The sequence below is a fragment of the Podarcis tiliguerta genome, assembly GCF_965153285.1.
Source record: "Podarcis tiliguerta genome assembly, chromosome: 3".
Classification (NCBI taxonomy): domain Eukaryota; kingdom Metazoa; phylum Chordata; class Lepidosauria; order Squamata; family Lacertidae; genus Podarcis; species Podarcis tiliguerta.
Genome location: NC_139536.1, coordinates 48304292 through 48322078, shown reverse-complemented (window position 1 = coordinate 48322078; position 17787 = coordinate 48304292). Strand labels below are relative to the sequence as shown.

At 44.8% G+C, this 17787-nt stretch overlaps 1 protein-coding gene across 1 annotated transcript in view; it reads left to right on the top strand.

Annotated features, from left to right (window-relative positions):
• The first annotated feature begins 206 nt into the window (after positions 1–206).
• The window catches only part of SMOC2 (SPARC related modular calcium binding 2), a 127345-nt gene continuing 109764 nt past the window's right edge, over positions 207–17787 (top strand). The window contains exon 1 of the mRNA XM_083434205.1: positions 207–1166. Within this exon, the coding sequence (XP_083290331.1) occupies positions 1089–1166 (78 nt within the window). The 5' untranslated portion in view covers positions 207–1088. The remainder of the gene's footprint in view (positions 1167–17787) is intronic.

Genomic DNA, 17787 nt, shown 5'->3' with positions numbered 1-17787 from the left:
CGTTTGAAAGAGAGAGCGAAAAGACACTCTTTAGCGTCAAGGCACACGCACGCACCAAATCCTCTTGCTTATCCTTAAAAGCTAGAGTTACCGAGCAACTGCCCCAAAATGTCACCAGAGCTGGAAGGCGAACAACGCCGAGGGAACACACCAACTGCCCGGCGCTCACCTTTTAAACCCTCTTTTGCAACGCAATCTGCAACAACCCCCAGCAGCGGGACTGGAAGCAAACGCACGCTTGCCTCTTTGCGCACGCTGACCTCTTGCAAAGGGTTGCAGGCGGCACGCTGGTGACCGCCTCAAATGGTCCAGTTTGCCCCCTTTTTTGGCTCTCTCGCGCTCTCTCACTCTTGCTAGTTATTCTGCTTCCCGAAAGAATCTGCTAGGAATCTCAGCGAAGGGGGCGAGCAAAAACTGGTGTCAGGAGGGTTAATCAATCAATCAGCGGAGGATCTGCAGGTCTGGGAGGAGGCATTGGAGGCCGGGCTCAGAGGGAAGCGCAGAGAGGGGTGTGTATATAAGACCTTGGGAGGTTCATACTGCACCTTCCCCATCTCTCCGGCCGCCTCCTTCCAAACCATCCCGAATTCCTGCAGAGCCAGAGACAAGGCTGCTGCCTGGTGCAGGACGACAGAAGAGAGGATTAGGGAAGTCCCCCGCTCTTTAATTGCTATTATTTAAAGTCCCCCCTCCCGGGCGCTCTCTCGCTCTCTCGCTCGCTCCCCGGGCGAGCATCAGATGACAGCTCCACACCGAGGGAGGGCAAAGCAAGCCGCTTGGCCACCAGCAGACAGTATCTGATTCGGGGATCCGCAGCAGGCAGCTCCTGTACAACGAGAAAGGGATCGTCGCTCCACAGGCGGAGAGCCGGAGTGGGGAGAGCGGCGAGTTCGGGACCCGCAAGACCCAGGGGCGCAGCGGAGAGCGGATTCGTCTCGCGTGCGCGCTCCCCTCTCCAAACCTGAGGAGGGAATTGGCGCGGAAGAAGACCCACCAGGGGAAATCCCCCGCAGGAAGGAGGGCTTGAGCCCCACTAGGGACTGACAGACGGACACCGCCACGAAGGCCCGATCCGGCGGCGCCCGAGGATGCTGCTGCTGCCGCTGTGGCTGCTGCTGCCGGAGCTGGCGCTCCTCGCGCCGGCTCAGAAGTTCTCTGCGCTCACGGTAAGGCAGGCGCGGCTCCTTCTTCTTTCCTTCCCCAGCGTCGCCGCGCCGGGGCAGCAAAGCGCCCTCCTGCGTCTCTTCCCCGAGGCCGCTCGTCTCCGCTTGCCATTGTCTTCCCACCCACAAAGGCACTTGCTGAGCGCGCTGCGCCAAGCGCGGATGGGCAGCCAGGAACGAGCAAAAAGTTGGCTTCGTTGTACTCTAGCGCTAAGAGGTGTCTTGATCTGGCAAAGCAAGGTTCCAGACCTAGGTAGATTCCCACCCACCCGTACTACCCTCAGGGACACGTGTGTCACAAACACACAAACACACGCACGCACCTTGATGAAATGTTGACGGGGCGAAATTTCTAAGCCCTCAAGTAAAGGCGAGGAAATGCCACTTTTGCTTTTTTTAAAAGCGAGGCAATCTTCTAGTCCTCAGTATTGCACTAAATATGTGCAGTCAAGTCTCCATCCTCCTTAGCGGCGTTTCTGAAACAGCCAACTGTGTATGTCTTGCTTGAGACTTCCTAGAGTTTTAATGCAAAAATTCATGAGAACTTAGTCTGGAGATGGAGTGTGTGGGTCTCCTATCAGGAAGGATTTATTTTCAAATGTGTGAGTGCATATTTGAAGATCAGGTAAGATGACAGTCTCCACAAAATTGGTACAACTGAGCTCACACAACATTTTTTTGTTGATACAATCAAGCAGAAATTGTTGTAGGCATACCTGTGCATAATGAAATCTTTTATTCACAGTGACGATTCTAGACTGATAGTGAGAAGAGCTCTAACTGGATTGACTAATTCCATTAATGAATTTGGAGTAACGTTTTGTCCTGTGTGTGTACACAGGACACATGAAGTAACTGAAGCCAATGCAGGTTACAGCTGTATGCACCAAATACCTGAGTTACCAAATCTTCACTTGATCCAGTTTTGGTCTGCTGAGGGTGCTTGGGCTGAGCAAGTTTGAATGCAAGTTTGGTGATTTAAGTGGTTTGTGTTTGGCAGCCTACGAATTGCTGGCAGTCAGTGGTGGATTAGACTCCTAAATGCTTTCAGGAAAAGGGAGAGTGTGAGCCACTGCGTTAAGAGTTTTGCACATTGATCCTAAGTAAGGCTTACTTGAAACAGAAGCCAGTCTGAGAGATTCTGATGCAGTTTACTCCACACTAAGTGAGCTTGGAATTTCAGCCTAACAGCAAATGTGAATGTACAGAACTACTTGGAAGTAAAGTTCACACAAATGAATGGGACTCACTTTCAGTTTGGAGGTCTATCTGAAGTCCCGATTGATTCTATTAGAAGAAGTTCTCTATGCATGTATAGGAATCCCCAATATCTTGCAGAGTGTGTTTCCCTGCCCACGAAAGAGAACAAGTAAACCTGCACACAACACAAAGAGCTTCAGAACAGTTGGATCACTGCCAGTGGGCAGTATCCAATGAAGTCTGGTGACACTTAAACATATTCCATTCAAATCAATGGAACTTAAGCATTAATGGTGAGCTCAGTTCTTACTGAATTTAATGTGACTAAAGCAATTTATGCCTAACTTTCTCTGGATAGCATCCAATGTGTTATTTATGGCCCCTTCAGCCTCATTTTCTCTGCTTCATTCCTTTAAATGCCAACTCTCCAGACATTTTACCTAGTTTCATTGAATTCACTGGACCCGGAATTCAACAAATGGTCTGAAGTGTTTTCCTTTTGACCAGGACTGCAGGCAGAAACCTTGGTTTTCCCAAGTAGGTGCACGTAAGAGAGCATAGACTCACTCCTGATTGCTGCATTTTCTCAAATGACTTTTCAGTGATGTTTTAGGCCCAATTCCTTCTTTAAGTGGGCAGTAGCTGTGCCACCAGGAAACAGAATTTTGTAGGCACCCAGCTGTCCTTTGCTGGCCAACATTTCCTATAATGAAAGCCTTCCTTGGTTTTACAATTGGCTTAAACTACTTGGTTAGCTCTTCATACGAACAGCATGAATGTGTTGTAGGGAGGGATGATTTACACACTTCCAACTTGCCTCCAGAACTGACTGTGCTTTCCTAGTTCAAGTGTTCAGGTCAAACACTAGAACAAATCTTGGTCATGATGGTCTCCTCATGTCAATAACCACTAATGCCCAATGCTATACATTTAAAGCACACTTAGAGTACATGGCTCCCCCAAAATAATCATGGGGACTGTAGTTTTCTTAAAAGCACTGGGAATTGTTGCTCGCTAAGGATTCCCAAGGTTCTTTGGGGGAAACCATGTGCTATTAAATATATGGTATGGCTGGGACCCTTGAGGAGTCCCCCGCCTGTCATGAATTCATGCAAAGTGCAAGCTGCTCCCCTTCTCCAAGCTTTCCAGCCTCTGCTGCTCTGCCCTCTATCACCAGCCCACGTTTTCCAAAGACGAAGCCGTACCTTGGGGAAGGGGGCAATAGGTGATGACATCATTTCCTGTTGGACACCATATTTGACAGGAAATGATGCACGGAGTGGCCTTTTGATCCCCATTTGACTTTGGAGCCAGCTCAAAATAGGCTGGTTGAAACTGAAAAAATAGACCAGTCTATTCAGTCAAGGGAGACAGTTCCTCTTGAGGTTCTCTCCCTTACAAATACTCACCCCATTTCTAAATTTGGCTTGCTGGCATCAGCCTTGTTGCTTGGATAAGGTATATGAACCTGATTAAAATATAATCTCAGTGAAGTCTGATGGAGGCAGCCACAATTTATTTTGGTAGCTTACCTCTTTGCGCATTGTTACTGTTTCATGACCAAAAAGAGAAAATGGAACCAACTTTAGTTGTGTTTCTCTGTCGTAAGGAAATTTCATACTATGGCTACAATGCTCTGCCCATCTATATGAAGATAAATCCCATTGAATTTAGTGGGACTTGCTTCTGAGTGAATAAGAGTGTATGTACTGCTGTACTTGATATTAAGCGTGCTAGTTTATCTCTTTTACATCGTAGCCTGACTCATGTTTTCCTTTTCCCTCCATGTAAAGAGCCTGTGCTTTTGTGGGGTTGAATTAAGCAAATATATCTTGAACAATCTACCTGATCTCATTTACCTCGTAAATCATTATTAAAGTGCTGGAAGAATAGCAAAGTGCAGATGGCTCAGGATTGAGGGGTGTAGCAATAAGTTTCTCAGAACATGAGTCAGGTCTTCCTTCCTTCAGGAGAAGCTTCCCTGAATCCTTATCCCACTCCAAAGAGTGTGTATATTATAGTGAAATTAAAAAAACAACACACCACCAGTTTATTTTGTCAAAGAGTGACTAATGTATAATGGGTTTCCCTCAGTGCTTTTGTTATATTTCACTTTTATTTTACACATTTATAGTCTTGCCTCATATTACACTCATTCAGACTTTCCCCCAGGAAAACCCAATCTTTACTGCTGAATTGGATTGACTTGTGGCTCAGTTGGTACAGCATGAGATTCTTAATCTCAGGGTTGTGGGTTTGAGCCCCATGTTGGGCAAAAGATTCCTGCATTGCAGAGGTTTGACTAGATGACTTTCACAGTCCCTTCCAGTTCTATGAAATGTCAATTGGGTGTACCGCAGATGGATGTTTGCTCTGATTCAGCACTAAAGAGGCAGTTTTCCTGGCGAAAGCAGCAGGGCAAACAGAATATGGAAAACTGCTTGGACCCATGCTTTCTAGGCGAACAGAAGTGTGAACAAGCCCTGAAACAGGAATGGGAAACTGTGGCCCTCCAGAGATTGCTTGACTACAACTCCCATCATCCCTGAGCATTTGCCATGCTGGCTGGGACTGATGGGACTTGTAGTCCAACAGCATCTGGAGTGTCATAGCAGCTTCCCCATCCCTGCAGCGGAGGAGGACTGTACTTGCTCCCTAGCAGATTCTTGTCTACCTCTTCAAACAATTCCCAGCCGCTGGAGAAACGCAGAAGGGCAGCTGCCCAGAAGTAAAAACAGGGAGGTCATTTGGTCAGTAATGCACGTTGTACACCTGGATAAAGGGATCTGCGGGGGGCAATATAGTGTGTGTTTACTGGGTTTTGTTTTAATTCATGTGGTTTTGTTGTGAATTGCCTAACGCTTGCAGAACAGCAGGATATAAATGTCTTAAGTAAATACACAAATAAATAAGATCAAGCAGTGACCCTTGTTTACATTTCACAGGCCAGAGATCCACACATTGGGTTCTGTGTATGAAGGGCAGCTGAGCCCATTCATTAGGAAAACCAAATAAGCCATAACCACTTTCCTAGCCAAATCTTGCAATGGAAAAGTTCAGCACAGTCTTCTCGGTGACTTTGAATGATTTGAAAATGATAATTGAAGACTCAAACATTTTCCTTGCAGCTAGGTTTAAGCAATAGCTAAAAATCTCACGAGGCCCCTTAGTGCTGGTTTGTTTGAAGTATTTGAGGTGGAGGGTTGTGCTCTTAGGTCGAGCTTTATGACACACATGCAGCTTATGGAAGCAGTAAAGTGGGACATATTTATCTTAGCCGTTCAGCAAATGAACATTTCTATGGCATAGTAAATGTTCCCTCTGCGATAAGTTTGGTGGGGGTGAAAGTGAGACCGGCTGGGTCACTCATACCTGGCATTCTTCAGAAGGGGTCCTGCCCCCCCTGTGCCGTTTCCTGGAAATAATTTGCTGATTAAAAGCTACTAATTGAAAACTTTAAAAGAAACCATTCACTTCCAATAACTTTTATAGTGTGTGACTTCTGCAAGTGCAGATCACATTAAGTCAAGTGTATTTTATCCCCAGCAAGCTGTAACATCACCTTTAAAGCTCAGCTTTAAAGCAGAGGTAATAATAACAACAACAACAACAACAACAACAACAACAACAACAATAATGTTTCTAGCACAAGCTTAATTCTCTCCCTGAATTATCTGCTTGCTCTTGCAGTCGTACCACAGTCATTTTTCACTACTATATTACTTTAGTAGTTTCTTTTAACTTTTTGTGTGTGTGTGTGGGTTGTCATTAACCAATATTTAGCTGTTTTATGCTAGCCATATAATCTTACAGCTCCTAACACCTTTCTTTCCAAATGGTCTGGAGCATTTTACAGCTAAGTATATCTAACAAACTTTGAATCCAGCCTCTTCTGGCATGGGGGATAGCAGCAAACATGATGTTTGGTAGTAACTCTGGGGCAGGGAAGACACCTTGGCCAAGGGTTGAGAACAAAACCGCATTTTGCAAAAGAGAACAATAAAGGGATACATAGTGACCTTGCACTCCAGGCCTGATGTGATACAAAATCAAGTAAAAAAAAGGGGTGGTGAATGAAGCATGTTGCACAATAGAAGTTCAGCATACATCAATTGCTATAAATAAGATTGTTTACTAATCAGTTGCGGAACACGCAGTTGGAAAAAGCACTAGCTGGAAGAAATGCTCAGCTTTGTGGGTTTGAGCTTGAAGGTTCAGGGTCAACACTTTTTTGGATGGGTTTGATGGCCAAGAAAAAATGTGTCATCACTAGGACTTGACCTTAAGGGATGAGGGAGCGGGCAGTGCTGTGGTCTAAACCACCGAGCTTCTTGGGCTTGCTAATCGGAAGGTCGGCGGTTCGAATCCACATGACATTGTGAGCTCCCATTGCTCTATCCCAGCTTCTGCCATCCTAGCAGTTTGAAAGCATAGTACTGCAAGTAGATAAATAGCTACCGCTATGGTGGGAAGGTAAATGGTGTATCTGTGCTCTATGGATTCTGTCATGGTCCTCCGTGCACCAGCAGTGGTTTAGTCATGCTGGCCACATGACTCGGAAAGCTGTCTGTGGACAAATGGCCTGAAAGCGAGATGAGCACTGCACCCCATAGTTGCCTTTGACTGTCCAGGGGTCCTTTACCTTTACCTTGTTTGTGACCTCTTGTTGCCTCTTTGAAATGCAGCTTGAAGTTATGAACCACACTGGTACAGAGCCATTGAGGTGTGCGGTAGGAGGGTGGGCACTCTCTGCCTTGGTACCCGAGCTCCAGTGTTCTAGCAGGTGCAGAGGTAAGCCAACCCATCACTGCTGCTCCCTTCCTGCTCAGAGGGGCAATGAAGGCATGTGGCCTTTCCTGCCTGATGGGTGCTTGGAGTTCTAAAAGCCAGGAGACCCAGAGACAATCTTCTCTCCAGGTTTTGGATTGGGGAAAGTGCAAGGATCATTCAGGTGTGAAGCCTTGGGTGTGTGCAGTGGGTGCCAAAACTATGATGCAGAATGGAAGGCGAGAGGCAAGGGGTGCTGAACTTTGGCATTGCAAGGGGCACCACTGAGATTTGAGACCCCAGCGCCCACCACTGCCTCTCCCATCTGTGGCTCCAGCAGCCAAAGAAGGGAATCCTCAATCTTGTCTCACTCACCAGAGCTCGGTTAACTTCTCATGATGGTGAAGGCGGTAGAGTGATGATGGAATTCTTCTAAAGTTAAATGTAGAAGACACTTCTCGTGCTCTGCTACAGTGCACACGCCACATATGAACCAGACATATTATGGTATCCTCATGTACACACTTTGCATGTTCCCCGTTATGTGCTGGGTTTGTTTCATTTCATCACACAGGTATAGTGTGATGGAGGTAGGGCCTTTTCTGGTTCTTCTTGAAGCATGTATGCTAGGTGCACACATGATGAAAATGATATTTGCCTTACATTTTATGGGACACTCTGAATATTCATGGCGCACCTATAGTGTACCTAGATGCTTTCTGGGGCTGATGAGAGTTGTAGTCTAAAACATCTGGAGGGCGTCAGGTTGGGAAGCCTGGTGTAGATGGTAATATGTGTTGCTATGTATACTACTGGTTGGGAAAGGGGTCCACATTAGACACTTCCTGTCTAAATGTACCTGTGTGTGCAGTCTCCAGTCATCCGACCATGGAATTCTTACATAGGAGCTGCTTTTATAGACATCACTGCTTAGCTGGAGTGGATATTCCTTTGTACAGCATGAAGCTACACTTAGCATTTTGAAAAATTGTGTGTGTGTGTATGTTTTTTTAAAAGCAACCATTTAAGAGCAGAAGAATACTTTATTTGGGGAAAGCTCAACATTTTCTCGCTGAAACATAGATCTTAGTGCTTGTATTTTTGGTGCCATGAAACAGCTTTGTTTCCCAAATTTATTTCAACACATTCCTTTTGAACACTAGAAAATGACGAGTGATGACAAACAGGACTCATATTGATGATTATGACCCCCTTCTCCCTAATAATTAATTTTCTGCGAGATTAGAGGGTGTAGGAGAAGGATGGATATCCCCTCTCTACTAATCCTTCCTCTGACTTCCCAGTGCTTTATGCAGGAAATAAGATGGATCAAAACAACTTACCCCCTGCTTTGCTGTTAATGGATACTGCAGGTAGGCGGAAAGGGAGAAAGAAGCTTAGTTCAGTAGGAGCTGGCGAGGCTGAGCTTCTCTCCCATTTTCAAAATGTGGCACATTGCTTTGCTTACCAAGGGGGGTGGGTGGGCAAGGGCAAGGGCAAAGAAGAAGAAGAAGAAGAAGAAGAGCTTGGATTTGATATCCCACTTTATCACTACCCGAAGGAGTCTCAAAGCGGCTAACATTCTCCTTTCCCTTCCTCCCCCACATCAAACACTCTGTGAGGTGAGTGGGGCTGAGAGACTTCAGAGAAGTGTGACTGGCCCAAGGTCACCCAGCAGCTGCATGTGGAGGAGCGGAGACACGAACCCGGTTCCCCAGATTACGAGACTATCGCTCTTAACCACTAACACCACACTGGTGTAGAACGAGCTCAGCATGGGGTGGGCACAGCTAAAAACACAGTGATGGGAGGGTCAGATTAGCTCACCACCAGCCAGTACTGCATCAGTCCATCATATTCAGAGTGGCACGACATTTCATTTGAGTTATATTTAGCAGTCTTTTGTTGGCATTCCAAAGTCTTGTTGGAAAACATGCAGGTTCCTATGGGAGATTGGTTCCGGCCCATCCAGTAAGGGCATCTCCTATGACTGGCCTGAAACCTTTCCCTAGTTTATGCACACACCTAATCTTCTAATGGAAATCATTTCGATGGCTCTGATAGAATTGGAAATGTAGAAGTGGCTGTAGACTGTTCTTCTTGAACCTTTGTTGAATGAGCTATAAGCACTGATTTTACAGCTTTTTAAAAATGAAGTAGGATCGATCACTTCCAATTGATCCAATTCCAAAGCTTTCTTTGAGCATGTATGGCAAATCAGGGGCAACCCAAGGCCCATTCTAGGAATCCTGCTCTATGGATATGGCTGTGTTGTACTTCTTTAGGTACAGTCAGAAAACAGTGTGTGGCCTGTTAGGACTCAGTATCGAGTTCAGCACAGAACAATGGTTCTCAAGCTGAAGCCACAGAACATGCCTCTTGAATGCAGATGCGGTTTCTCTCCACCTTTCCCCTTTTTCTAGAAAAGGCAAATACTGCTCCACTGACTTGTGTGAAGAAGGTGGAGGAACCTGCAGTTATGGAAAGCAATGTGTAGGGTCTGTTGTTGCCAGGGTTAAAGATAAAGGGCAGTTATCGATAGGGATGGATGAATCTGTCAGTTTCCCTCAGTTTCTCATTTTTCCAGTCTTCAGTTCTCCACATGAATTTATGATCTTTTCACCATGATAAGACCTTATGAAAATTCATCGGCATTTCAGCAAAAAAATTGTTTGCAATTTTTGCTAGTGTGCACACTTTTGCAAAGCAATTTCCCCTTCTGTAAAGCATTTTTGCATTTCACTGCTACATGCATTTTTATGCATATTACTTGGCCGGACAACAGCAGTGTAAAATTTGGAGAAGCGTGTATTTGTTAGGATTGCCGTGGTTCAGTTCATGTCCTGTTTTGGAAACTGCAGGGGTTAAATCACAGAGCCTAGGACTTGCTGATCAGAAGGTCGGCGGTTCGAATCCCCGTGACGGGGTGAGCTCCCGTTGCTCGGTCCCTGCTCCTGCCAACCTAGCAGTTCAAAAGCACATCAAAGTGCAAGTAGATAGATAGGTACCTCCGGTGGGAAGGTAAACAGCATTTCCGTGCGCTGCTCTGGTTCGCCAGAAGTCGCTTAGTCATGTTGGCCACATGACCTGGAAGCTGTACGCTGGATCCCTCGGCCAATAAAGCGAGATGAGCGCTGCAACCCCAGAGTCGGTCACGACTGGACCTAATGGTCAGGGGTCCCTTTACCTTTACATTTAAATGGGAACTAGATTGAATATCTCCCCCATCCCTGAATGAAACTATGTTTCTGGTTCTCTACCACTGTCTTCTTTTTACTCTAGCTGCATCTTCCCTCTGCAGCCCACAGCCTCAGTGGAAACACCCTGGTGGAAAAGTCACACTATTGAACAGCTTCATGTTTTTACCCAGTCTTGCTTTCTTAACTTAAAGAGTACTTTTCTAACTTTATCTTGGCATAGTATTTCACTGCAGAATGAGCAACCTATCTGAGAGAGGGAAAGAGGGAGAAGGGAGAGATCTAAAACTAAAGCGAATTCCCAGAACACTGCTGGGCCACAGGAAAGCTTGAGAAGAAACTTTGGCAGCATAATTTGTATTTGGAGGGGAAATGAAGCTGGACCTATCACAGACTTACTTTATCTCAAAAGTCTGTCCAGATAAGGAGCCTCTAGATTTGAAGATAACCTAGCTGTTTATCTTCCAATTGGTTTTTCTTCCTCTTCTCCATGTCAAAACATTTGCGCATGCACACACACACACTCACCACAAGATCTTAACTTCAGAAAGAAATTTGCCAAGGTCTCTTAAAAGCCCATTCACAGCCCTGGAAGCAACCTCATAGTATGAGATATAATATTCTATAACTCTTGGCATAAATGGCTGGAATATTTTCATGCTGTATTACTTTGTTATGGCATAGGATACTTTTTTAGCATTACAAATCTGCTGTGTATAATTCTTTGTAAATGTAGGGACAGCGTTCAACTGGCCTCTTTCCAGTCAAGGCAATGACATATTCACTAGAGATAAAGATAGGGCTGGCGATAGAAGCTAGGGCTACACCGCTAGCAGCAGGGGTTGCTGTCAAGGCCTAACAGTACCTGGAGGGGCCGTAGCAAATGTTCACATTTTATATATAATGTGGCCATTGCAATTTGAAAATTAGGCGCATTCACGTAAGGAACACCAGACTAAAAAATTCAAATCAAGAGTCATCTTTCAAGGCTTGGATCCTGATTAGTTTTGTGAGATCTCAGCTACTTCACGGTGACCCATGAGCAGTTGTGAACCACTCATCTTCTAAACAGGCAGGATGCTTAATCCTGCTGACTCAGCATTCTTTAAAAGCATGAATTGGCTTCTCAGACTCATGCAATTAGCTCAAGAATGACAAGATGGGGAAAGCAAGACGTTTTGAGTTATTTTTCTTCGCTTTCTGAAGCATAGGAGTATAAGAGGCTGCTTCATAAGAAATCAGGCTATTACTCCATCTCTCTCAGTATTGCCTATACCAGTGTTTTTTAAACTTGGGTCACTGGCTGTTGTTGGACTACAACTCCCATCATCCCTGACCACAGCAGGCGAGGAACGCTAGCCTGTGCTGGCTGGCTGCAGCTCTCTGGGGTTTCTACTGTTGAGCTGTGGCCCTTCTCCTGGCAAGTCCTCTTGAGTTCATTATGGCCTACTGTTAGGTATGTAGGTATAGGATTGCAGCCTAAGCTGTTGAGTCTGTTACATTGGGTTGCTACTGCTCAGTTCTGGACACATCACAGTGTAGAGCGTAGGAAGCTGTGTTATATTGACTCAATGCTTTGGTCCATGTAGCTCAGTATAAACTCCACCGAGACAAGGGGTTTCAAATCACAGATCTTTCCCAAGATCATGGGCTGAACTTGGGACCTTTTGCTTGCAAAGAACATGCTCTGTCCTGGAGCTGTGGCTCTTCCTTCGTGAACAGGTAACACATTTTGTTTTTAAATGGCCACCATATCTGAAACAAAATGAAGCTTGGGAATGTCTGTGGAAGCCCATGGTCTTCACCATTTTGTTTACTTTTGTGTCATGGCTTAAACCAACAACAGCATACATGTGCAGTATTGTGAAGAGAAGGTGGTGGCAGCGGGAGAAGTAAAGAAGGATCAAGGACGGAAAACAGGCCAAGTAGCTGTTCAGAGATGTTTAGGACAGGAATGATGAACCCGTGGTCCTCCAGATGTTGCTGGACTCCAACTCCCATGAAGCCCAGCCAGCATGGCCAATGATCAAGGATGATGAGAGCTGTAGTCAAATGACATCTAGGGGACCACATGCTCCACATCCCTGGTTTATAGGGGGCTTGATGTGGTCTGTTGAGAAACAGATGTTGGCTGTTTTTCTGTCAGAGACAACTCATAAACAGCACAAGTAAATCCCTAAATATTATAAATAAGCACAAATAAATATTACAAATACGCAGAATCATCTGTTCCTCAACTTTCTGTGCAACCGCAGAGACCTGGAACGTTTTAAGAAGTGAAAGCTGAGGGCTGTTGTTCATATTGCAAGGCGAGAGATACGGGTGCATTCTTGGGAGCTGGGGGTGGGAAGCAAGATGCACATAACAACATTTGTATCAGCTTTAGAGAGACAGCACACGTAGGGCAAGCCCAAACTCTTGTCCTTGTTTCAAAGGCAGACCTGAGTCCTCTAACTACAACATTACATTTTCACATCTCTTCAAACATGCTTGCAATGCCCTTTCGCCTGCCAAGAATTCTGCCTTTGTCTTTCAAATGGGAGATTAGAACCAGCTTGAGAATGTAAGGCAGCGCTTTCCAAACACTTCAACTTAGGGTCCTCTTCTAAGCTTACTTTACCTTGCCCCCCCCCACCTCAATATATTAGTTAGCCAATTCTTCAGAGGAGGATGCACAGATTTTCACATGTATTGCGGCTTCTGCAGCCAGCTTCCGTATGTAAATATTTGTAGTTCATGGCATGAATTTAGAAAAGGGCCCTAGCACATATTTTGCTCAGAGAAGTCCCTGGTAAAAACCTTGTCGGAAACTGCAGAGAGCTGCTGCCAAACAGTGGAAAGAATACTGAGGTAGAAGGGCCAACCATTTGACTTGGTATAACCAATGGCCTATTTTTACTACTACTGCTACAACTGCTGCTGCTGCTACTACTATCAGGGCTTTTTTTCCAGCTGGAACTCAGCAGACTTCCAGAACCTCTCTGGTGAGTGTCATTGCCATTATAAGAGAATGAGGGAAGCATTTATGGTGAATTCTGGCACCTTTTTCTAAAAAAAAAATGTGTGTTTTGGGGTGCCATGCAAGATTGTGGCCCCCAAAAGTGCTATTTTCAGGGCAAGATCTTGTCGCAAAATCATGGCACCCAAAATGGCCACCGTGCTCTTGCATGAGAAAATGGCATGCTCCCCTTTTTTCTGGGACACTTGTGGGGTATGGGCCATCTTCTCCATTAGGTAGAGTGAGATGTTGGTTGTTGCAAGTAGAAGACCTGAAGCTTTCCTGATGGGGGCCAATGGTCCCTCGCGGAATTTCTTTATTTTTAAACTTTATTTTTAAACTGCCTTGGGTGCTTAAATGTCCTCTTCCACCCTGCCTGCCTCCTTATTCTGCTCGCACTGTGTAAGAAGGCTGAACAATTTGCACTTGGCACTGGAGATTTTTCAACCACAAAAAGAAGTAAAAAATCAGATGCTGTTTATATGACTTTGCTTTTTGTTCTGGTTTCCTCTAAGATGATGGACTGGCGACCCTAGCAAAAAGGGGAAAGTTCTCTTTCACAGCTGAAGAAATTAAAAGAGCACCTCTTTCTCCGTTAGGCATTTCTGCTTCTAGCTACTGAACATTTTGGGGAGCCTTACTGTGTCTGTGTGTTCATTCCCACCCCTAGCACATAACTTTTGTGTCCCTTTTAATACCTTGGATGGGTTCCACAACACACAACAGTTAAGATGGACCACTGAGGTAGCTGAACAGAGGGAAACAAAGCACAATCAAAGCCTTGCAACTTGAGGGACACATTTAGATGGCGCCTACAAACCCAAACATTCGGAAAAGCTCACTTTAATTGTGATTCAAACCAAGGCCATAAATAAAGCTCTAAGTGGCTCCAGATCCTTGAATCAACAGGATTGTTAGAACACATGGGCATTGGTGTGACCAAGGGCACTTGGGCCTTGAAAATGAAACATTCACAATGAGGCTTTTTGGTGTTGAACTTCCAAGAAACTTTTCATGGGGGGGGGGAGCATTGTGGTTTGCTATTAAGGAATCCAGTTGACTTTTCCACTACAGTGGTACCTCGGGTTAAGTACTTAATTCGTTCCGAAGGTCTGTTCTTAACCTGAAACTGTTCTTAACCTGAAGCACCACTTTAGCTAATGGGGCCTCCCGCTGCTACCGTGCCGCCAGAGCCCAATTTCTGTTCTTATCCTGAAGCAAAGTTCTTAACCTGAAGCACTATTTCTGGGTTAGCCGAGTGTGTAACCTGAAGCGTATGTAACCTGAAGTGTATGTAACCCGAGGTACCACTGTACAGCTAAACAGTCACCTGCACTAATATGAGAAGGACAATCTTGATGTGAAATGGAGAATTTTGAAACTGAAACTGAATTTTGAAAAATCCCCAGTGCCAAGTACAAATTGCTCTCTAAATGCTTTGACTATGTTTTAGGCCACAGCTTACATTTAAAGCTGTATCATACCACTTTAACATTCATGGCTTCCCCCAAAGAATCCTTGAAACTGTAGTTTAAGGGTACTGAACATTGCTATGAGACCCCTATTACTTTCACAAGGCTACAATTCCCACAGCGGTTTAATGGCCAACTCCTCTTTCCAAGGGACTCTGAGGAAAAATTGGAACTGAACCCTGAAAAAACAGAGGTATTATGTGTTCCAGGTTCTCAAATCCAGGAGGTGGGAAGATGGCCTGTTCCGGATGAGGTTGTATTCCCCTTGAATGAGCAAGTTGGGGTTTCTCCTGGACCCAACATTGTCACTTGAGGCCCAGGTGGCATCAGTGGCTAGGAGTGCCTATTTCCACTTACATTTGATTTGCTAGCTCTGGCCCCTTTGGGGCAGAGATGAGTTGGCCACGGAAGTCCATGCTCCAGTAATTTCCAGATTGGATTACTGCAGTGCACTCTATGTAGGGCTGCAACTAATTTCTTGGTAGTTATACCACCCTCAGAAGTTCAGGGTGGTGGTGGTCCAAGATAGGATATTCTCTGTGGCCGCCCCTAAGTTGTGGAATTCCCTTCGCTCAGAGGTTTGTCTGGTACCTTCATCATACAGATTCTGGTGAATGCAGAAGACCTACCTCTTTACCTCAGCCTTTGACACATGGGTTTTCAGGACCCACTCTACTCCTGTTATTTGTTTTAACTGTTTTAATGCTGAATTTCTAATGGTTGTAATCAACACTGGGACGTGCTGGAAGATGGCAGGTGGTGGTGTTGATGATCATGATAAATATGATTTTGAGCTCCATTTTGATTATTCTTCCACATTGCAGTTGCCCTTGGTCATCAGAAAACCTTCTTAGCTACATACAGATTCTCAGCTACTACCCCCATAAACTGCTTATATTTTACTAGCTATATTCTATTTCCAATACCACACAATTTCTGAAATGACTGGTTGAGGGACATCCTTTCATAGCCAGCTAACCAGCTAGCCTGCTTCCCTGGGCCCGAACTCCATTTCACCTAACCAATTTCCAGTGGATTTACATGAGCTGAGCTCATTTTGTAAACGATTAAAAAAAATAAATCTGAATTCAAACCATATTTTGAAGGTTTTTCGGGATACGTTCTCTCAACGTCTGTACGCAGGCTGAAACATTTACAAGACTGTCTCCACACAGTCAGTTCTGCACAAGTTGACCTCATCCATGAAATGGGATCATGTGAACGAGCACAGTCACTGTACAATGCTTCTGTGGGCATATCGGTCAATGAGTGAACGACAGTATGAGGGCATGGGTTGGCGATGGATAGCTTTTGTTGAGTAAATTTGTCTCGTGTTGATATCTGAGATTATATCCACTGTTATTCAACAGTGGCAAAGTATGATGTTATGTCCTGTTTGGCTAGAACTTGGCTCAGGGGGACAGGTTCAATTTGAAGGTTAGATATTTACTTAAACTTTATCTTAATCACATTGGTTTGGAAATATTGATGGAAATCTCCCTAGGATCTGGCTGCATCATGAATGTCCTCACATTCCCAGTGGTTGGGCCGGAAAAGAACTACCGCAGAAGCAACCATTTTTAGTCTCTTGGTTTTTCTTGCTTCCAGTTCTATCTGAGGACAGGAAGAGCAGAAGTGCTTGGAAAACCTGAAACCTACAAGACCATTCGGCCAACAAGCCTAGCTAAGATCAATGGGTCCTTATCTCAACTTGTTCGCACATTCTTAATCATTAGCCTTGCCTTGCAGTCTTCTCTCTCTCTCTCTCTCTCTCTCTCTCTCTCTCTCTCCCTACCTGAGGCAGTAAAAGCCACCTTCTAAGCAGATGGCAGTGATTAACTTTTAGGGAGAAGCTTTCAGGAGAACAAAGTAGGCTCGTGGGATGCTGACACAACCTGCACTAATTTAGGAAAGGAGACTTTATTGAGGATGCAGCAGAAAGCGGAGAGGTGCTTTGTGTGGATTATGCAGAGCAGTAAATACTTCTGGCTGGGACTTCTTGGTGGGATCTGGACAAAGTACCTAGTTTCAACAAAGCTAAGATAAGTTTTACTGAGTGCGAGAGCATTTCCTGTGTTGACTTTTCTGTGCATCTCAATCCTGAAAGTGAAATGAAGATCTCCCCTGAATCAAATGATTTTGCTGGCCTCTGCATCTTAAGCTTTAAAAGCCTAGAATGCTTTGCAGAGAAAACAGAGCAGGATTTTACCATTCTATCCTAAAGCAGACAACTTCATTACAATATTAAAAGGCTATTGAGGAATAGTCCTCATGGGAGTTTTAATGTTGCAGCATAGACTTCAGCATGTCTGCTAAAAATGAAAATAAAAAGGCCATTTGAGGACTGTTGGTTATCAGCAATGAAGTCTGTAGTTTAATCTGTGCAATGGTGTCTGGAGTGGCTTATTATCCACATATTACTATCAGCACACTGCACCAGAATGCTGGATTATCCCTGGATCAAGGCCTGAGTGTGTCCTTCCTTGCTTCAGGGTTGGAGACATCTTGTTGCTTACATATAATCATAAAAGTTATCTATGAACCCTATGCAATGCCAGGTTGAATGCATAAAATAAGGACTTGAATGTGTCCAACAACAAATGTGTTGTTGTTAATGGTTGAAGGACTATTTCTTTACATGTGATCTGCATTATTTTTCACTGCCTCTCCTACATTTTGTGATGGGACTGTTCTTGGGGTTTGAACGTCCGAGGTCCATCTGCACTCAGCATTTCTAAGCAGTGTTTCACAGCACCATTTAGTAAGGACAGTAAAATGTTGTTGCTTCAACTTCTGAAAGGGTGTGAAATGTGACTGACATCTGCGATATTGCCTAAATCAGCCACTGGAGGGAGCCCGAGAACAACATGATTTCCTACTCACAGGTGGGGTCTGCAAGCATCTGCATCCCATTCTCAGTCACCCACCACCAAACCTGGCAAACACTAGACTTTGAACTAAAGCTCCGTGACCTAAGAATCTGAAATACA